Raw genomic sequence first — 22598 nt, 5'->3', positions numbered from 1 at the left:
TAGAGCATTTTATATCATGATTAGACCGAAATACCCATATTGCATTGCAGTCAATGACAAGTGACCAACTCGGCAAAACCGGTGTTCTTTAACTAAACAACAAGCTGATTGGGGGATCAATTACGAGCACATAAATTATGAAAATAAGGACACATGTAAGCTTGGGTGAACACAACCTTTAACCCATACCTACTATATAACTGAAACAGTAATAACTGTAGCAACAACACTATATTTGCGTAGGTATTACTATGTGCTGTTACTACATGATAATATGTTTTTGTAAAGCTAGTTAACACAATGAACATCACCCATTTTGACATCTAAACAGATTTCTGAACCACCTATATAGGCCTTGTTTGCCCAGGCTACTGTACTCGAACACTCCAACATAATCTTTTCGTGCCAACATCCCTTATTCACACAGAGACAACAGACATCAGATCTGACCAGGATGAGTTAAAACATAACACCTTTATTAATGACAGCATATCACAATGGACTGGTCCGTTTTATTGAGAAAAGCTGATCACGTTATTATCACACAGGTTATGGGACACCTGTCACACTGGGACCAAAGCCTTCAGAGTTGGAGGGGTTGTGCCCTGGACATTTTGTTCTGTACTGAGCCTGCTCTGCTCCATGGCTACACACGCCTACACACTCCTCTCATTGGCCCTTCAGGGTCAGGACAGTTTAACAGCTGGGAGAGAACATAAAAAAGTAAGAAAGAAAACAGCAAAGAAAGAGAAAGAAAGGACAGGGCAGACATTCTGGAGAATGTTTACAGTAATGTCGGAGGAGGACACTTGTATGGTATTGTATGGTACCAGTTGGTATAGCAGTGTAGGGGGTGTGTTTAGAGTTGTATGTTATAGGGTCACATGGGAATGTTTAGGGTTTATGAGGGTGTATGGTATAGGATAATATAGGAGTGTATAGGGTTTTATGGGATTTCATATGAATGCGTTCTATAGGAGTGTATGTGGTTGAATGAGGTTTTAACAGAAGGGAGTTTATGGGAGTGTATACGGCTGTTTTGTATGGAGTTGTGTATGGTCGTGTGGGGTTGTATAGGGTTGTTGGGTGTTGTATGGAGTTGTGGGGTGTTTTATAGCGTTGTATATGGTGGTATAGGGTTGTTGGGTGTTGTATGGAGTTATGGGGTGTTTTATGGGGTTGTAAAGGGTTGTTGGTTGTATGGTGTTGTATGTGATTGTTGGGTGTACAACCACCTGAAACCACAAGCTCACCTTTAAACGCTAGAGGGACATCAGTCTAGTTGGGCTATGATTCAAACCATTTGGGCTTGGGTCGTTTCCAGGGGCTGTTGAGAAAAGTTGAACTCAAATGCAATTGGATCGACCTTCAACCAATCAAACCAACAATGCATAGGACATAGCATCTAAGAGCCATAATTCTCATTAATAAATGACTCACTGTAAATCGAGCTACAGCAATCAAACAAGCAGATCAATCCAGTAAGTGTGACTGACTGACATACCGGGAAAATTATTATTACCGTCTTTGTTACGAACATTTGCACATCAATGGTGCCTTTGTGAGTACCAAGAACACATTCAAAAGAATAAAACAAATACAGCAAATGACAACAATGTTAACAAAAGACTAATAGTATTAGGTTTAACACTGATGAACGCTCCTGAAAAATCGATTTGGGTTAGTACTCGCCATCACCTACAGTAGACCAAACCCATAATTCATGAAAGTGTGCTGATTGGCCCGGTTAAATGGTAGATCCAAACTTAAGCCTGCTCAGCCCAACTAGACTGATATCTGGGTAGCGTGTAAATGTAAGCTTGTGGGATCAAGCAGCGGTATGAGGCTCGGGCTTTTGGGTGTTTTACAGCGTTGCATATCCTTGTTGGTTGTTGTGTTGTATAGTATTGTTGGGTGTTGTATATGGCTGTAAAGGTTGGTTGGGTATTGTAGGGTGTAGTACAGGGTTGATGAGAGATGAGTATACAACAAGGCAGATTCAGCTTATTCTCTACAACTTCCTCTTCTTTTGTCACTCACTGTAAGGAAAATGATTAATGTCTGTGAAGTAGAAGACATATCATATTGCTGACTGCAACTTTACATCACCGTTCTCCTTGTCAGACAAAGAAGATTACAATCTAGAGTGAACATTTGACACAGCAGACTTTTTTTGGGGGGGGTGGGGGGGGGTATTAACATACAGTTTATACAGTATTGTCCATTTTGTCTTTTTGTAGTTTTGAAAAGTAAGACGGTATACCACTGCTATAGACCGGTTTAGGACTATCACATACGCAGCATAAAATGTTTTAACTACAGTAAGTTTGTATACAGCAGGTCACTTGTTGAGGGTTGTGATTGTCATTCCCTTTTTTGTCCATTTTTAAGGAGTTCCAAAGCACTGCAATCAGTGTTTCCCAATGGCTACAGCCTATTGGTAGGCAGACATGGTTGGACCATACATCAGAGTGGATTCTGGGAATGCTCCATTAGTCACAGTAACTTGACCAAGATGTACTCTGGACTCAGACTGGTCCGCACAAAAACATCTTCCAGTGCTATCCTCTGATAGATAATTGACATATTAGCCACTGTTGCCTTGTCCCACTTTAGCCATTTCATGTAGCATAGATCCATACTGCGAATTAAGACTGGTTCCTTAGTTCGATGGGCACATTCATATTCACACAGTGCTCCTTCTCACACTTCAAGTTCTGTCACTTTCTACAAGGAAGGCCCTTGCACACAATATTGTACGATCAAAATTTAATACCAGTTGCAAATGGCATTTCTCCATTTGCCCTTCTACCGAAGGTCATCCTTTCTCTTTGTTAAATGGATAGTATTTATTTGATTTATGTCTCAAGTGGCAGGCCGGAAAATGCAACAGAGACCGTGTCGATGGATTCATACACACACACACACACACACTTTACGTCTTAAATTTAAATTATTTACTAGTGAACTGCTTTTGACCATAGCCCAATGCACTTTTAAGGACGCTCACATACACGCACACACATAATACTGTCAGCAAAATCAATTAGATCACCCACTTTGAACTTGATTCAGACCTCATTTCAGAGCAAAGAACTTAGACTTCAGAAAAAAAAAATCATACAAAATGTTTATAGTTAATATAGAGTATCATTTTAAAATAAAAGAACACACTTTCAATATCATCATGTTCACGGCAAAAATGCTTTCTCAAAAAAAAAAGTTTTATTTATTTTTTTGTCAGTTTTGTCTTCTCGTGTGTTACAGAAGACACAGTTCAGACACAACAGATCTGAGTAGACCTTATATTCTTGTTTTAAGACTATAATTCAAGGTGATTTTATAATACTGTAAATAAAAAATAAATCTGGCTTGTTTCATTCTCTCACCCAACTGGTAGATTATTTAGTAAATATTTGTATTTCATTTTGAGGAAGCATTTTTCCCCAGTATTTTGAAACTATGACAAAAATCAATAAAATGCTATCAGTAAAGGAACATACAGTAATCTCCAAATGTCACTGCACTCCATCACTTTGGATAAAATTATACTATGACTAAGAGGTTAAAGTGACAACTTTCAGCTTTTAATGTAGGGTATTTTCTTCCATATCGGGTAAACTGTTTAGAAATGACAGAATTCTTTGTGCATAGTACTCACTTGTGCATAGACCAAAAGTATTTAGACAAATTAATTTCAATTTCTGTCTATCACAGTAGTTAAAAGTTTCTCTTATATTCCTAGGACACAACTACATAATGTTTGCCTACAAACATATTGTATTCATTTGCTTTTAGTGTGGGTTGTGTTTAAAAAAAAAAATTGAAATAAAATAAATGGTGTATAATAATTTGTGACTAAAAATCTAATCTTTCTAAACAGTTCTACAATAATGTTTATGCTAACATAGTTACAGCTAATTCAGAATGAATTTTGAATAATGAGTGAGAAAGATAGAGGAATAATGTTGTAATATTGTAATGGTGAGATGTTGTCTGGGGACATATTAAAATTATGCAATTGTATCATTTCACATCCAAAGTGCTGGAGTACAGAGCTGAAAGAACAACACATCTGTCACTGTCCAAATACTGTTGGACCTCACTGCATAACAATATCATGACACTCAAACAGTTTTGTTTGAAATTATTACTTCTGAATGAGTGTGTTCATTAGTGTCTAAGGGAGTTACCGTGTGATTTGAATGTAATGCATGTGGGTGAGGGTTTTTCTTGAGTATGTAGACGACTCTGGGAGAGCCTGTAGTTGACACAGAATCTAAGGGAGGTGTGTGAATGGGGAGGTGTCAGCCTGTTTGCGTGGGTGACAGAGGGTGTGTATAGTCTAGGAGCCCATCAGAAGAATTCGATGTGTGTAAAGTAAAAAGCTGTGGCTTCTAAAACCAACAAGACCACATTATACGATAGATGTTACCCTCGCATGTCCCTGCAGGCATTCAGGTCTCCTCCCTCCCTACTGTACCTTGCCATCTCCCCTCCTATCTAGCCGTCTCCCTCTCCACCTTCTACAATTCCTAATTTTCCTCCCTCCTCCCTTTCCCTCCAATAAAACAATAAGTCTTAAATGTCTGAAGGGGGACTGTGCTAATGGAGGACATTATCCTGTTAATGAAATATACATTACACCATTACTGACGAGGGCTGGGGCTGTGTGACTGGAGCACTGTGCAGCTCAAATAATAAAACATGCAAAATTACATTTTCTTCAGAAGCCTTGAGTGTGTGTGTGTGTGTGTGTGTAAATGTGTGTCATGATTCTACCCCAGTTGACCCGATCATGCCTAAACCAAGATCCCGACTGAAAAAATCTCACTCAGACCTTTCTGAAAGCCTATATGTCAGGATGGTCACATCCTGAATGGGAATTTTAAAATATTTAACCAAAAAGATAACTAAAATATAAATTACAAATCAGTCAATTACAAATCAAAACAGAATAACACTAACTGAAGAACTGACCCATTCTCCCTTTTAAGTTAACTTTGATAATGGCTTTAGTTAACATTGTTGTTATGGCAAATATTGTTCACAGGAGTGGAAATAACTGTTTTAATGCTACCATGTCTTCTCAGATAGAACAATGTTTCACACTTTTCTGTAGGACATTGCTGGGGTCCAATGTCTGGTAGATGCTGTATGTACAGAAAATAACCACTTCTGGACCCGAGGGGTTTATTTTCAGAAGGATGTGATTTCCAGAAACCAGTTGGACCAAAAGGCTCCTCCCTTTGCCGGCTGTACAGCATACAGTACATCCCTTTTAGTCATTTATGGTAGTCCATTCAGCCCAGTTTAAAAGCCTTTGTACAGATTGGAGAAGCTTTCCCAATACAAATCATTGCTAATGTCTGTTGAGCAGGTAGAAAGGACACTGTGTGTAAAGAGATATAGTATATGCAGAAGAAAAGTATACGAGAGAGAAGGACAGTTTGGGAATCTTCTGATTGACTTTAAGCATTTGATCATAGCTTCAGACACACATGTCAGGACCAGCATGTAGACAGGCAATGGCTATACCCCTTACACAGTATTCACATGTTGCTGCCTTACAATTTAATATACAAAAAGGATTACATTGGATTTTCTACCCCTAAAGACCTACACATCCTTCAGTATATTGTGAAAAGTGAAAGAATGTTATAAAGCAATTTGTTCATTAAGAAGAAACACAAAACAAAGATTTCTTGATTGCATGTCCTCACACCACAGAGTTAATATTTGGTGGAAGCACATTTGCAATAGCGAAATTGAATTATATTCTTTCTTTAGAATTGTTTTTAGAGCAACATATAGTATGTTGATTATATTTGTCAACATTGGTGAAGCTTTGTAAATTTGGTTAGGAATCATTGATGGACAGCAGTATTCAAATCTTTGAAAGCCCTTCTGGGGAATCTTTGGCATAAACATTAGTGTCTTAAAACTGTATTCCAGGATTTAGTTTTTTAAAAGAGCTAGGGGGTCCCCATTCCCTGCTAATGACAAGCATACCCATAACAACATAATGCCATCACATGCAGTTCAGTCAGTTTAAAAAGAAATAGCACAACCTTCCTCATGACTTATGGAAACCTAACCCTGGGATACAATGACATTTTTCTGCAGGACCATTGCAGACTAGAATGGCTTTCAAAGAGGTGTTGGGTTTTCCTGTAGGCTCCAGTCTCCATCCTGACTTAAATCAGATTAAAAATCACAATTTAATTATTGTTATCCATCAATGACTCCTAACAAAATTTACTGAGCTTGAGACATTTAAAAAAAACAAAACAATGGATATGTGTTGCCCAAAGAGTGGTGCAAAGTTGGCAGAATATTACTCAAAATGATTCACAGCTGTAATGGCTGCCAACGGTACTTTAACCAAGTAATAACTCTGACTTTGAAGACATACACAATCAATACATCCTCACTGTGTACTCCGTAGTAATTAGGAAAAGGTTCAATCATTTCTCTTGCATATCTCTGTAGGAAGAGAAATCCAATCGATTTTAGTCTTAAGGCAGCACAATGTGAAGCAAATGCGAGGAGTGTGTATACCTTCAGTAGAGACTGTATCCATACATACAGGCATACTCATCCATTCTTATATCGTACAATCAGGTGAATGTACGCACTCACGTACACACTGCAGGCACACACTCTCTCGCTCACACACAGAAACACACACATACACACACACACAAACACACACATATGCTCAGCCCAGGATGTCCAGGTAGACAGGAGAGGCCTTGGCTAGGTTGAGCAGTAGGTTGTGGATCTCTTTGATGTGGTGTCTCATGTGAGGCTCTCTCTGCCAGCACCCCAACATCAGGTCGTACACCTCTTTGGGACAGGTACGAGGTCGCTGAAGGACACGGCCCTGTGTGATACACTCAATCACCTGTCAGGGAAGAGGGGGAGGCATCAGGTCAGAAACGGCTAATGCAGATGTAAACATCCTATTTGACATAGAAGCTGTGTGAGAATTGTTTAAAGGACACACAAAGGGTTCAGCCTTTTTAGACGAGAGAAACTAGAGATGGGGCTTGGAAGGAGGTGGAGGTTATGGGTTGGGGTTAGCCCATGCTAGCATGGAAGTAGAGGTTATGGGTTAGGGTTAGCCCAGGCTAGGATGGAAATGGAGGTTATGGGTTGGGAGTTAGCTGAGCGCTGACTGACCTCGTTATTGGAGAGCTGGTACCAGGGCTGTTTGCCGTAGGTGAAGATCTCCCAGAGCACCACGCCCAGACTCCAGACGTCGCTCTCCGTGGTGAACTTTCTATACATGATGCTCTCAGGAGGCATCCACCGGATGGGCAGCATAGTGTGACCTCCCACCTACAACCCCAATACACACACACACACACACACAGACACACACACACACACACACACACACACACACAGAGTCAGTCTGGACACTGTTCTGACATACACATGACACTTAATGTTACAGACCTGTCAAGGCATTAAAGGTACAAATATTTAGTATGGTCATTAAACATTGGTGATCTGTAAATTATTATGTATTAAACTGACTAGGAATAATTTGGTTCCAGGTCACCAGGTGTGTTGCATGATTTGGAGTATTTCTTTATGGATAAGACTGTCTACATAATGAAGAAAATTTAAATGTTATCACATGCTTTTCAATTACATAAGAAATATTAATTCAAAAGGTTGCTCATTTAATAATATGAAAGAGACAAATACACTACTGTTTTTATGACTAAAAGGTTACGCATAATGAAATGCTCATAAAGCCTTGTATGTAAGAAACAGACATTCTAGCAGTCAACCAGTCTTGTAACTTAAATGTAATATTATTTTAATATGCTTTAATATTTTTAAATGTGATCCCAATGGTGTCATTGCATCCACTTCATTACTGTGCTTCTGTTCAGGACTTCTAAATGTCTATAGTCATGCACAAGAAAGGAAATTGAGATTGGCCACCATTGCTGTCTGGCCTGCATGGTTTGTTCCACTCTCCATTAGAGTGGCCTTTACCAGTCTATTAAAGAGATAGACATCAACGTTATGTGTGTTTGTCTGTGAAAACCAATCCGGCTGTAGTCTGCCTTCTCAGCATCTCTTTCCTCCTCCCAACCACACAACTCGCTTCAACTAAAAGCGTATAATACTATTTTTGGTTTATGGCCGTTTTTGTGTTTATAGTACACAGATCTTCTTACTGCATAATTCTGTAAGTTCTCCTCAGTTCGTAACAACATTTCTATACATTTCTCAGTACACTGTATTTGAACTACAACAGTGTTGTGATTTGGTGGTATAAGGGTGCTATAGTACAATAGTATAATAAGTGCAATCCATGGATAGATGCCCCTCTACTACTGGAAAAAGCACTATATAAACAAACACTGTAATGTTCCCACTATATTTTTTATATCAAGAATTGTCAGTTCTTGCATTGATACCTCTGCCTACAAATTCGAGATTAGTTTAGTAGTCAAACCCCATATCTCAACTTTATACAGCTTTGCTAAATGGCTTTCTATCTTGCCATGTTCAGGGGATGGAAATGGGAACAAAGCAATTCTCCCACCACTTCTGCGCTTGGGATTGCAATTAAATGGGAAAATGCACGCGATGGCTATAACTTTCATCCTAAGACGTTTTAAGTAGGATCTGATAATGTACCCTCAAAGCCGCATGATGACGTGTGTTTCAAGAACAAGATGATTAAACAGGATTACATTTTACTTTGAAAATAAAAAATAACGTTTCAATTGTTTAACATAGTAATAATATGAGGGGAAGTACATTCCATTTGCAAGGAAAAAGTCTGTTGACATTTCGGTAACTTTATTTGTGCGAGGGCACCTCATAACTTCCAGGTATTTTGCATGTGGGTGCAGCAATAGATTTGACTGTTTGCCTTTTGGAATAAAAATACTCGTATTTACTTGTATTGTTACAAATTCCCACATAATATAATTGTATTATATAATTTTGTAATGTAATTGTATTATATAATTTTAATATCATTTTCTTTGTACTAAGACCGTTTTTAAAGATAATGTCCCATTTAAATGTTCTCATACAATAGCATTCCACACAAAATGGTATACTATTAAGCACTCCCAAACAAAATATTTATTTTGGAATTAATTTAATTTTGATTATTGAATTACTGAGAGACATATCCCTATTCTAATCAGACTCCTCGTCCTGCCTTTCATTCTCCATAGAGTTTTGGATTATTTGTTGTGCTACACCAAAGCCTCATTTCAGAACTTTGTGGTGGGCGTTGACTTCAGCCTTTAAGCCCTGTATTTTAATGTCATGGATAAATAGAATACCACAGAAGAGCCATTCTGCAAGTAAAAAACCAGGTGTGAGAACATTTCTGGATCATTTTCGAGTATAATGGCAATTCTAATCCCAGAGACTGATGAAAAGAACAAGGAAGAAGGAAGAGAGACTGAGAGAAGAGTATGCAACAAAAAAAAAGGGCCAACACTCTGTTGTGTATGTGTGTGTGTGTGTGTGTGTGTGTTTGAGTGCATTTCTTTGTTTAGAAGAAAAAAACATCTGATTAATTGTACTTATCCAGCGTTCATCAAATATTAAGAGAAACAGTTTTACTGGCCTGTTCATAGGCCCCAATGGTTTTAAGAGGCTCAATATTCTGTTAGAGGGACAGTCTGTTACCCAGCATACCTCCCTATCCATCAGTCTCTCCTTCCCTCTCTCTGTAATGTTCTGTGTGTTGCAGAACAAGTAGCTGCTGCATTGTGGCAGTATATAATGGAGATTAGAACCCTAATTAAACATTTAAAATCCTATCACTCTCTATCCATCAGACTTATAAATATTCATACAAAACTAACCCACTGCTTGCCCATACCAGAAAGTTTTAAAGGAGCTGTTTGTAAGATTTCCACCATACAAATATTATATTAATTATATTACGAAGGGTGTAGGGGAATTCTGTAATTCTGTAATTCTTCACCAAAAGTTGGTTACTGTCACATATTGATGCTCATAGATGCTCATATGTCTTCTAGATGTTTTTCTCTTGTTTATTTTTGGTCCAATTATTGTGTATCATTTCCAGTCACAATTAAATTGAGATAAGGTTCTGGAGAACACTCAAATAAATCTGATATGGACTTGAAAAGTGAGCTGTAAGCCACATTTCTCTTCAATGTAAGCTCTCCCCTGTAATAACCTAGTAGTAAACTACCCATACATATCTGCCTGGCGCCACTAGCCTGGGACAAGAAGCGTTTGTTTACTTGGGCACAACAGGCTAGAAAAATGTGAATTCTGCACAACATGTTACATAACGTTAACAAGAATGCCAAGCTAGTTAGCAGTTATTTATTGAGCGCTAAAACATGCTATGTAAACATGGGAATCTCTGTCCTGTGCTACTAGCCTGGGAGATTACAGAACAAAATGTTTGTCCACTTGTCAATACTGTAGTTATACCACAGGCAGAATAAGCTATAAAAATGGGAATTAGAAACCAAATGTTGTAGCTAGCTAGTTGGTATAAAGTTATCTGCTAAGGATTTCTGGAGTTGAAAATTGTTTCTGCTATTCCCCTTTCGATGAGGAAATTACCAATTTCTCCTTAAAAGAAATAGAAAAACTGTGAATTGGCAGTTGATTGAAGTGGTCTCAGAGGCTGTGGTACCCATGTCAACCAAGCAGGTTTGAAAGAGCGCTTTTGGGAAGCTTTGTGCCAGCTGTGTGGGAGGGGTATCACTAGGAGACTCTCCTTACTTGTTCAAGTAGACTGAACTGATTTGCCCTGTGTTTCTATGGAGATGGTCATTCTACTGGGAATTACTGTGTTTTTTTATCCCGAGGAAATTGTATAATCCAAGCGATATATTTAGAGTTTGGTCAATGTGATTCGTGTCTGCATTTTCATGTAGGTTTCCCTTTCCATACGCTAATTAATTATTCACACTTGTTTCTGGTAGTTTTGCCTGCGAAGATGTCCAATAAAAGAGATATGTAATCTGTTGCCACCACAACACAACAGTTAAACAATCCGGTAATTTCACTTCTCTGTTTTGCCGGTTTACAGTGGGTCATTCCATAGGGAACTGTTACATCTGGAGCAACCATGACAGACATTCTTAAACCCGTCCATTCTCTCCTAACTGATGTCTGTGGGTATAAGAAGCATTGTCTGCAGGTCTGTAATTAAAAGCTATATAGTCTGTATATTCATGTGTATTCACGTTAAAGGATAAACAAGGCTGTCTGGGGTAAGACGGTTGATGGTGGGATGACTGTATACCGCTCCTATATATCAAAGCCTGGAACAGCCAGAGATACAGTAGAAAGGCCAAAACTTCAGAGTCCAGCCCCTCTCTAGGTTTATTCTTATAGTGCATACATTTATTGTGGTTGCTTGCTCTTTTGGGGTTATAGGTTGGATAAATGGCCGAACACTTTGTGACAACTGCTGATGTAAAATATATTTGATTGATTGAATCCCTTCTCAAAATCCCTCAAAATCCCTCTCAATCTGAACGTCCCTCACTTTCCCGCCCGTACCCCTTTTTTCATATAGATTTTTTCTCTTTGGCTCCCATTTTCACTCTCCCACTCCGTCTCTCTGCCCCTTCCTCTGTAGTAGTGTCCTGGCATACTACTAAAACATTTTTATAGGGACTGTCTGATTTAGCTTGAGCTCTGTGCTGTCTTTGACCGTTGCTATGGCGACACCTCCAGTGATTAACTTACTCAGAGAAGGTGTGCGTGTGTCTGGTGGGTATGGGAAGGGGGATAGTCGTTGTATGTGGTTACACACTAATAGTGACAGCAGAGAGTGGGGGTGGTAGGGAAGCAGGTGGATAATGCCGTGGGGAAGACGAGCTTAGCTGACGCTGTGACCTCTCCTAACACTGACATCCCTGTACAGGAGACCTTGTCAGTCTTTCACAACCTAGCGTTTGGCACAGTCCATACAGGAAACTGCTACTGACTGACCAATCCATTGGTGGATTTGTGAAACACTGAGTTAGTTAGCTGGGTCAGTCCAAGAAAAGAGGGCCTTTTGTATTCCTTTGATGTTTTGATATTGTGCATCATGCAGAAATGGAGCATCAATATTTTATTAGAGAAGCCTGTTATTAGCTGAAGTGCATCTCGATATAGATCACATGTAGAATTGCAAGCATCTAAATAAAGGTTCCCTAAACTGACAAACACGTATCCAATTTTAATATTTATTGCTAAGCCATAGTTATTTTGTTGGTAGGTCAAAGTATATTCAGAAGAGTATTTATTTAATGTGATTAAAACATGGAATAAATATACTGAAAGGTAAAATCTGTTGGTGAACTGAACTCTAATTTGAATAAGTAAGGACACAATATATACAGGTTTTGGAGCAACTTATGCTCCCATCCAGACAACGTCTACATATTCCACATGTGTTTTGATATTGTGCATCATGCAGAAATGGAGCATCAATATTTTATTAGTGAAGCCTGTTATTAGTTGAAGTGCATCTCGATATAGATCACATGCAGAATTGTAGGCATCTAAATAAAGGTTCCCTAAACTGCCAATTTTAACATTTATTGCTAAGCCATAATTATGATTCAGAGAATCTGGAGTAATCTCTGCACGCAAGGGACAAGGCCGAAAACGAATATTGGAAGGACGTGACCTTCGGGCCCTCAAGCGGCACTGCATGAAAAACAGACAGGATTCTGTAGTGGACATCACTCTATATGGGCTCAGGAACACTTCAGAAAACCACTGTCTGTGAACACAGTATGTCGCAGCATCCACAAAGACCAAATAAGAAACCATACATAAACAACATGCACAAACGCAAGTTAAATCTCTACCATCCCCAACAAAGAAGAAACCATACATAAACATCATCCAGAAACGCCAGGCCTTTCTCTGAGCCCAAGCTAATTTTAGATGGACTAAGGCTAGGTGCAAAACAGTCCTGTGTTCTAACAAATCCAAATTCAAGATTATTTTCAGGAATCGTGGACACCACGTCCTCTGGAATAAAGAGGAGAGGGACCTTGTGCGCAATGCAAAAGCCAGCATCTGTGATGTATTAGTGCACATGGCATGAGAGATGTGCCCTTCTGTGAAGGAAACAATATATACAGGTTTTGGAGCAACATATGCTGCCATCCAGACAAACGTCTACATATTCGACACATCTTACAACAGCATGGCTCTGTAGTAAAAGAGTCCGGGTGCTAAACTGTCCTGCCTGCAGTCCTAACCTGTCCCCTATTAAAAAATGTTTTGTCGCATTATGAAATGACAAATAAAGCAAAGGTGACCCCGAACTGTTGAGCAGCGGCAATTCTATATCAAGCAAGAATGGGAATACTGGGAATTTCACTTTCAAAACTACAGCAATTGATCTCCTCAGTTCCCAAACCCTTACAGAGTATTGTTAAAAGAAGAGGAGATGCAACACAATGGTAAACATGCCCTGTCCCAACTTAAAAAAAGTGTTGCTGGCATCAAATTCAAAATAGGCATGTATTTTCTCAAAAACAATAACATTTGTTTCGACGTCTTTGTACTATTTTCAATTAAATACAGGGATACATTATATGCACATCATTGCATACTGTTTTTATTAGCCTTTTACGCAACGTCCCAAATTTTTTGGAAATGTACAGTACATTAGTAATGTACAGAAAGTACATTAGTGGCAGTGGACTCCCTAGACCACACATCTACTATACGTCAAATTCTACCTTTAAAAAAGTATTAAAAAGTATTTAACCGTCTTGAGATGAGAATTTAAACATGCTTTTTTTTCAGAGACACTTCTCAAGAGGCACTTACTTGGTGAAACAACCCAGCTGGGGCCGATTTGTTTTTAATTGTTATGTTTTTATTATTCTGAAATGTGATCCAGTAACCCATCTTCTAATAATCTTTTAGCTGTCTCCCGTGCCATATCCAGAACCTTCTGGTGAAGGGGGGGGGGGGGGGGGGGCATGCAAGAACTAGGCCTAGAGCGCCAAGAAAAAAAGTGGGCGACACATACACTTACCCTGTAGTAGTCCGTGCTGTACACATCTCGGGACATTCCGAAGTCACCGATCTTCACCAGCAGGTTCTCTCCCACCAGACAGTTGCGCGTGGCCAGGTCTCTGTGGACGAAGTGCTGGGAGGCCAGGTAGACCATGCCTGCGGCGATCTGCTGGGCGATGTGCAGCATCTGGGACTGGGTCAGCTCCACCGGCCGCTTGGTTGGACCCTCACCCATCATCACAGAGTCTGGCCCGTGAGCCCTAAGAAAGGACAGGAATTCCTTTACAGCACTCAATCAAAACTGGAAACTTGACATTCATTTTCAGGGTGATTTATGTATTGTCCCTTGCTCCGGTAATGGCTTTAAGTGGACTGGGAGCCACTCAGGTCACTAAACATTTAATTGGCTTTTATGGGGTTCATGCCTAATGTGAACATGCTCACTGAATGGTATACCTGAGGAACTTGTTGAGGTCCCCGTGTTTCATGTACTCGAACACCATGATGAGCGGGTCACTCTCCACACACACACCGTAGAAGGTGACAATGTGCTCGTGCTGCAGATTGGTCAGTAACTCAGCCTCCCGATGGAAGTCCTTCCTTGCGTTCTCACTGGCCTCCTTCAGGGTCTGAAGCACAGAGGAGAAATGACGCAAGATCACCACACACAAACACTTTGCTTGGAAACTACTTTCTCACAGGGCGTGTTTACTGCCAGGGGAATACTTTCCTGCAAGACAAGTTTGACTAAGTTCCAACAAGTAGAGTCCTTAGCCATTGATCTGGACTAAGGACCAGTGCTTCAACCAGATATAAACAGGGCTAGTGTCAAATTTTTTCGCAGTGATCAAAAGAAGAGATGTTGTCTACTTTTGTATAGCCATTAGGACATTGTGTTCATGATTAGTGTTGTTGGTTCTCGAGTTCTTTGGATTAGAGTTTGCACAGTACATTACGAAAGATGTCCTTGCAATGTTAGTGATGACGCAAATGAGAGAGAGTAGAGGCAGTGAGAGAAAAAGAAAGATCATTTTAGGAAATGTAAATGATATGGGCCAATATTCATTTCTACTGAAACATATAGAAATGTTTCTGTATGAATAATTGATTTGGTCCTACAGAAAGTGACATAAGCATATGGGCATATGAGGCGTTTGTGCTTCTAGAGAACTGACGGATCCGTTTACAAATGGGAACAGGAGAAAGCTTTAAGAAGGCCAAGTATGACCAAGTTCTGACCTCCGGCTTGTACGCTGAGTGCCAGAAAACAACTTCAACCAATTCGATTTCAGGAAACAGGGATTTCGTCATGCTCAGAACAAAACTTTAGAACAAAGCTTCCCAGCTTAAGAGCTGACATAGTACTTGCCTCACACCAGTCAGACAACACTGTAGTGCTTCTTTTGACATATTCAGAAATGTGTTTAGAAGTTAGTTAGCTTTCAGGAATCCCACTCATGAATTTGATTTACTTATGATATTGTTTTACTGCCTGACGTCGGTGTTGGACTGGTTTCAAATGGACTAACAACGCATGAGCTGATTTCACTACTGTTGCATATTATGATCGATGGCTCTTATTGGCAGTGGACCATAAACATGGTAGCCTAGCCTAAATGGCTGTTTGCCTGTCCAGAGTTTGCTTGTAAAACCACTATCATTAGTGGATATGAGTATGCTGGACCGTAAAGACGGCAACTCAGAAAGAGCCAAGCCACATCTATCATCTTCAGTGGGTGGTTGCTAGTATGGACAGAATGCCCTGGCTCTCAAGCCCCACTTCACACTTGCACAGAATGCAGTGGAAGTTCCTTGGTCCTACACAGGTCAGATAGAAAGTAAAGTTGAGGCAGTTCGCTTCCATTATCTTGTCTTTTGTTTGAATGAAAACTCTCCAACATGATCTTGTTTAGTCACAAATCTGGAATACTGGAATTCTAATTGTCAGCAGGATATTGGCAGATTTATCTGTCAATGGGGTAGCAGCTAAGGGTCCGTTTGGTAAATGGTTAAATAACAGCACACAATAGTAAAATTCAGTGTTACCTTGACGGCCACCAGGATCTTGTCAAGTTCTGGAGACAGATTGTAGCACTCAGCCAGGAAAACCTTCCCAAATGCCCCTTCTCCCAACTCCCTCTTCAGCACTATGTTATGCCGTTTGATGTGCTGGACAACTGCGACACAGGGAGAAACTAGTTAGCATAAATATCAGTGTGGGTTTTTAAAATGTCTGCCTTAATCAGGATGTATTGTGGATGCCTGTATGCTTTCTTTCGTTTTCTTGTTATTAATGGGGGATGATGTTATAACATGTTGCATTTGTGTAAAACTAGCCCAATTAAAAAGGTGTGATGAGGTTTGTGTTATAGTTATAGAGTGGGACTCTTTACAAATGGATGACTGTAAAGTCAATTTCTTAAAACAACTAAAGAAACGCTTTGGTGTTCTCCTGTTCCAGGTGGTATAGCTGCAGACATCATCAGAGCTGTTGTCCTGCGGACTAATGTTCTGTACCCACTTAACCCAAACCAGGCCTCCCTCCACACCGCATGTACAGTGGAGAACACCAAAATATATTCATCAGCAGGTTACTGTCATCAGAGAGACAAACACTGGGCCCGGACATAAACCCTACGATTTGGTTCTGATCTGATTAAGAAACGCATTTGAAGAAAACCTCACCACTCAGACTATTACATTACAAAGGGCTAGACTTTGAAGCTGAATTGATCTGCAGTTTCTGCACTAACTTACTGAGAACCATAACTCAATATTAAAGGGATATAAAGAGGGAGAGAGCGAGAGGCTATTAGACCAGACCGTATACATTTAGACTCCAGACCAGAGAGCAGCTGCACGTTCAAATCAATCAAACCTGAAATGCCGTATTTACCCAGTAGCTCTTTTCCAATTGTGAAATGAACTGCCAGACTGGTCTCCAGTTCTGTATAAAAACCTCTAGCTACAAACAGGGTGACCCCATTCACAGGAATGCTTTTACTTTTCTAAATAACAAGTGTGGAGGAACCAAATATGAATCTTGCCAGTTCGGTTGTGAATAAATCGCGGCCATTGGATGTTTGTGTGTATTGAATAGATGTCATCACATCTACAAAACAACAAGGTCAAGGAACTATATGTTAGTACCCCAATTAGCTAAATAACTACCCCCAATTTTCCCAGATATACAGTATAAACTTGCTGCATGTACATGGTAACAGAAATTCTTTCTACTAACAACTCAACTACTGTCACTGTAAACATATATTTTGAGAACCAAACACATTTACCCCTTGATCATTCTCAAAACTCCTAATTGAAGGCCTTATTCCTGTGTTGAACCTCCCACTAAAACACAGAGACTATATTCCCCATTCCCATGCCCCTTTCCCTGCCTGTCATTCTCCATAGAGTTATAGCTAATTTGTTGTGCTACACCAAAGTCTTGTTTCAAGACATTGTGGTGAGTGTTGGCTTCAGTATTTGTCCCTGTGTTTTAATGTCTTGGATAAATGGGAGGCATATTATATCATTGGAAATCTTTTTGAAAGTAAACGACCTGGCGTAAATAAATTTGTTAATCATATTTTCCAGTAAAAATTAATTATAATCCTAGATACTGGGATCAAGGGATGAAGAGAACATGAGGAAGAAATGAGAGGTTGGGAGAAGAATAGAACCACTAACGAAGGGCAAAATCTGTGTTGTGTCAGCCTTTAGACCTTCAGTTGCAAGACAAGCAGGTTTTGACAGTGCATTTGAATCTGTAAATTTGTCTGTCAGCTTGGATGTGTGTGAGTGTGTGTGTGTGTGTGTGTGTGTGTGTAAACGTCTCTTGTTCTTAATGAGCTCTGTCCACTCTAATGGAGTGGACAAACTAATGGAGGCCATTGATCTGTTTCTAAGATATTAGAGTCACACCCATTCCCCTGACAAAATACCTTACCTACACTCTTTATCTTTTTCCCATCAAACTAAATACGACATTTGTACACACACACACATTTGTTTTTCTACCCTTGTGGGTACTGTAAAATCAGTATTCCATGTTTCCTATATGTAGCCCTAAATAAAATCCTAATCTTTAACATACCACCTACCCTAATCTTAACCTAACCCTAATCCCAACCTCAATAACATAACTTTTTTTTTATGAAATTGGTTCTTCTTTGCTACAGTATGGCAGGTCTGCTCAGAACGTGGTACTCATTTAAGGCCCAATGCAGGCAAACTTTTTTTAAAATCATTTCCACACTATTAGGTTCAAATAATACTGGTTAAAGTTATGGTAATGTCCATTATGTTTAAGAGCTGTCTGTTAAAAAAGTTCAGTTAGACTTTCAGCTGGTATTTTTGGCTAACTGCATGAAAACCCAAAGGGGATTAATAAAAAGATAAAAAGTAAACTAATGACTGTTCAGCTTGGTAATGGGGTGAGTTTTAGGCCATACTATCAGCTAATCAGGTCTATGTCTTCAAATTGGTTTCCTAATGAACACAAAATCAGACTGAGCATTTCAGAGGCCTAAGGAGATGCAGAGAAATGAATGATTATGTGACAGCAGTGACACAACCCCCCCCCCCCCACCCACCGTTAATTATAAACTGATTTACTAGACAGTTGAGGAATTAGCCGGGGCCTTTTCATACTCACAGGTGTCTGATTTGAGCATGTTATTGCTGCGGAAGTACTGAGGGTTCTCAATGACGGGGATCTTGGTCATGCCAATGATGACGGCGTCAGGGCCAATCTCCGAGGAGGACGGCGTGTTACTGCCGTTAGACACATGGTGGAGAGGAGAAGCGGAGTCGTCATCGTTACTGATCACTGACGAGGCGCCTGCCAATGAGGAGGGAAAGACGACAGGGGTGGAATTCATTGTGAAGGAGAAAGACCAAAGAGAAGATAGGAGAAAATAATAGAATAGGAGAAAGGAAAATCCAATAGAGACAAGTGAAGAAATAGGGATGTGGGAGAGTGTTTCGGGTCATGATCTATTTTTAATAGCTCGTTAAACTTGGGTGTTTTGAGACTGATGCCAAATTGTTTGTCTTTGAGGAAGGAAAATGCATTATCTAGTGCTAATCTCCCCAAACTGAGGTTATGTAGCGCATCTCTGGAGGCATGTAGCTCAGTAGGTTAAGCATGGCTCTGGCAACTGCAGGGTTGTGGGTTAGATTCCCACTGGGGGCAGGATGACAAGAATGACAAAGCATCCGCTCACCACCGTAAGTTGCTCTGCTGTATGCTTACATCTGCATTTGATATTAAATGTGTAGAGAAATATTGTGAAATACAGTGTGTGTATATATATAGATTTTTTTTAGACTGTGAAAGTTCATGACCAAACACTCTCAAGAGGTTTAATGCAAGTGTAAACTGTCAGGGACAATGAGTATAGATCAGTCCATAAAATAATGAAGAAAATGTTTGGTGAAGCAATACTTTGTGAATGGGGAGAAAAGACGACAGTTACACTCTGAGCCTGTATGGATGTCTTTGTCATCCATCATTTCTGCGTGGAACAAACGTTGTCCATTCTGTGGTTTCCACTTCCACCCCAAAATTAACAATTAGGCTTTTATTCGCATACAATGTCTCAATTTTTAAACACCCGCACATGCACATACCCCCCCCAACGCCCCACACACACACACAGACTCAAACACACTCACACACACACTCACACACAAACAGTGTTGTTTTTGGAGCAGTAGAGACAGCAGTGGTGCATTCCTAAGGAGGAGGAGGCAAGTGAATGAGACAGAGAAACAAAGAAGGATTGTCTTTCAGTGAGGTTATAAGGTTGAGTGTGTGTGTGTGAGTGTGTGTGTGTGTGTAAGGTTGTATTTTTATGTTCACATTTTACTAATCTGATGGGGATGGAAAAGCCCACAGGGTTAGTAAAACAAAGACAATATGAATTTGTGGGGACCTTTTGCCATCTCCCACAAGGAAAAATGATATTTCCTGATTTGGATCTAGTTTAGAGAAAAATGTACTTGTCATTTGGGTTAAGGTTAAAATTAGGTTTAGTGGATATGGAACTAACAGTGATTCCTAAAATGTTTGCCTGTGTGTATGTGTGTGTGTATGTGTGTGTGTGTGTGAGTGTGTAAATACAAAATTTACTATTCTGGTGGGTACTAAAAATCCCTCCAAGGATACTAAAACAAAGAACATGGGAAAATTTGGCCTGTCTCCATGAGGACAAATTTTAGGGCCTGTTATGTTTTCACCATGTTTTATTAGAACCCAAGAGAGTTTGATATTTGGCCTATGGGGATTTTCAGGGATGTGGCAATTATTTTATATAGATATTGCCTTTTGTCAACAACCTTTTGTGTCATTTCATTTGTGTGTACTTTGAATGTCCCCATGTTGATTAATGTCTAAGACAGTTTGGCTTGTGTGTCATTTAAAATCTTTAAAAGAATGTCATGGATGACCACTTTTAATGACTCAGATGAATTTGAAAAAAATATATATCAGTAGGAAGATACTTCTATAAGAATGCGTTCATATACATTCCTAGGGCTGCCAATAATTATAATTTCTTTGAGATAAATATTAATTTCTTGTTTAAGAATTAGTTTTTTCTTTGAACAATTTTTCCTCAATTAAAAGTGAAATTTGTCAGATCAAACGGATAAAATGTCACTGTTTCATTGCTTTTTCTGCTCATCTTTACCGACAGGGCCAATAATCCTGGAGGGCCCTGTATACATACTGTGTATATAATATTGGCTAGAACGGGACAGTTGGATGTCTGTGGGACATGTGGATGTCTTTGGGACAGTTGGATGTCTTTGGGACAGTTGGATGTCTGTGGGACATGTGGATGTCTTTGGGACAGTTGGATGTCTTTGGGACAGTTGGATGTCTGTGGGACATGTGGATGTCTTTGGGATGGTTGGATGTCTTTGGAAGAGATGGATGTCTTTGGGACAGTTGGATGTCTGTGGGACAGTTGGATATCTTTGGGACAGCTGGATGTCTTTGGGACAGTTGGAAGTCTTTGGGCAGATATGGAACACATAATCATGCACAAGGCAAAAAAAAAACATTTAGAAAAAACACTTGGAAAACAAAAAAGCCCAACATTTATTCAGGTGTTTATTCCACTTATATGATAGATGTTCATCCCATTAATACCACAGGTGTTTAACCTGCTAATAAGACTAGTGTATATTGTGCTAATACGACAGGTATATATCCTGCTAATATGACAGGTCTTTATTCCACTAATATGACAAGTGTTTATCCTGCTAATACGACAGGTGTTTATTCCGCTAATATGACAGGTGTTTAATCTGCTAATACGACAGGTGTTTATCCCGCTAATACGACCGGTGTTTACTCCACTAATATGACAAGTGTTTATTCCACTAATACGACAGGTATTTATTCCTCTAATACAACAGGTGTTTAGCCTGCAAATACTACAGGTGTTTATTTCCCTTTAAACGACAGATATTTATTCCGATATTATGACAGATACTCTGCCCCTTCTTGGGTATTTCTGGACCAGCTTAGCCGATTTACCAGATTTGGCCACTGTCTCCCATTCTTACTTGTAGACCCTTGGGAGGTGGCTACAATTAATATTTTAAGTCTTGCATCTGTAGGCTTAAATGAGTGGGTTTTAAGAGTGTTTGGGGTCACCACCGTGCTGAAAGATAACAAAATCAAAGATCAATGGTCAAAGATAGCCCTTTCTTGCTAAATGTGTGTATACAGTTGCTGACCAAACACTTCAATTTCTCTGGAGGAAGTGAGCTTTAAGTACTGTTCATCAGATTCACAAATGTTGGATTTAAGTTGGAAACTCTGAATTTGTCCTGACCTGGAATGTACATTTATAATTTCTGGAGCGTGCTGCTACTTTTCAGCCAATTCTGTTCCAGCAATCCCCTTGCAATCCCCATGCAGCCAATCGTCTTCTGTGAGATGGGCCTTCCAGCCAATCGTCTTTTGCGACGCGGGCATTCCCTTTTCCACAGTACTGTGTATATGGAAATTGTCTGTGTTTGTGTGTGTGTGCGCATACGTTTGTGTGTGGGTGCATGCCTCCATGCAAGTAGCCTCATCAGTGGATTGTGGTGAGCTATAAATAATTACTGGCATGTTAATACAAGACTAAGCAAAGAACCAATTGCCAGTCCCCATGAAATCCACTCCCTGTGCTGTCACATCACTGTGTGATTTTGGATGGACGCACCAGAACCTGTCAATCATGACTGCCACACTGTACATGGGGTAGATGTACGTTTGTTACTGACCTGAGATAACCGTTTCTTACCATGTGACTTCACCAGGAAATACCCAATGATCCTAGTTTATGATTAAGGGTAAATCTTGTCTCTTGGCGGTTTGAAAATTCCAACTCAATCATTTAGCTCTGCTATTGTCTATGCAGTGGCTACCATCCCTAAGTTTTCGCCTCTGCTTAAGTTTCAAGCAAGGCAGATACACAAAGGCACTACAGGGGATGGGTTTCATTCCCCGCCGCTAATGTGTTGAGTGGTTTTGCCGCAAACAAGCTCCCCCCCCCCCCCCCCCCCCGTGGGTCCTT

The 22598-nt window shown here is 39.8% G+C and overlaps 1 protein-coding gene across 2 annotated transcripts in view; it reads right to left on the bottom strand.

The window, feature by feature from the left end:
• Nucleotides 1-459: 459 nt before the first annotated feature.
• Nucleotides 460-22598, bottom strand: part of ntrk2a (neurotrophic tyrosine kinase, receptor, type 2a) — a 43754-nt gene continuing 21615 nt past the window's right edge. The window contains exons 13-18 of one of the 2 annotated variants that reach the window (XM_010876796.4): nt 18677-18862; nt 16066-16196; nt 14476-14648; nt 14033-14279; nt 7186-7344; nt 460-6907 (exon numbers count right to left, since the gene is read on the bottom strand). In XM_010876796.4, the coding sequence (XP_010875098.1) occupies nt 6722-6907; nt 7186-7344; nt 14033-14279; nt 14476-14648; nt 16066-16196; nt 18677-18862 (1082 nt within the window). In that variant the 3' untranslated portion in view covers nt 460-6721. The remainder of the gene's footprint in view (nt 6908-7185; nt 7345-14032; nt 14280-14475; nt 14649-16065; nt 16197-18676; nt 18863-22598) is intronic. The other variant, XM_010876797.4, reaches the window with a different exon arrangement.

The sequence above is a fragment of the Esox lucius genome, chromosome 13 (genome assembly GCF_011004845.1).
Source record: "Esox lucius isolate fEsoLuc1 chromosome 13, fEsoLuc1.pri, whole genome shotgun sequence".
NCBI lineage: Eukaryota > Metazoa > Chordata > Actinopteri > Esociformes > Esocidae > Esox > Esox lucius.
Note: the sequence above shows the minus strand (reverse complement) of the source record. Positions and strands in the feature narration are given on the sequence as shown.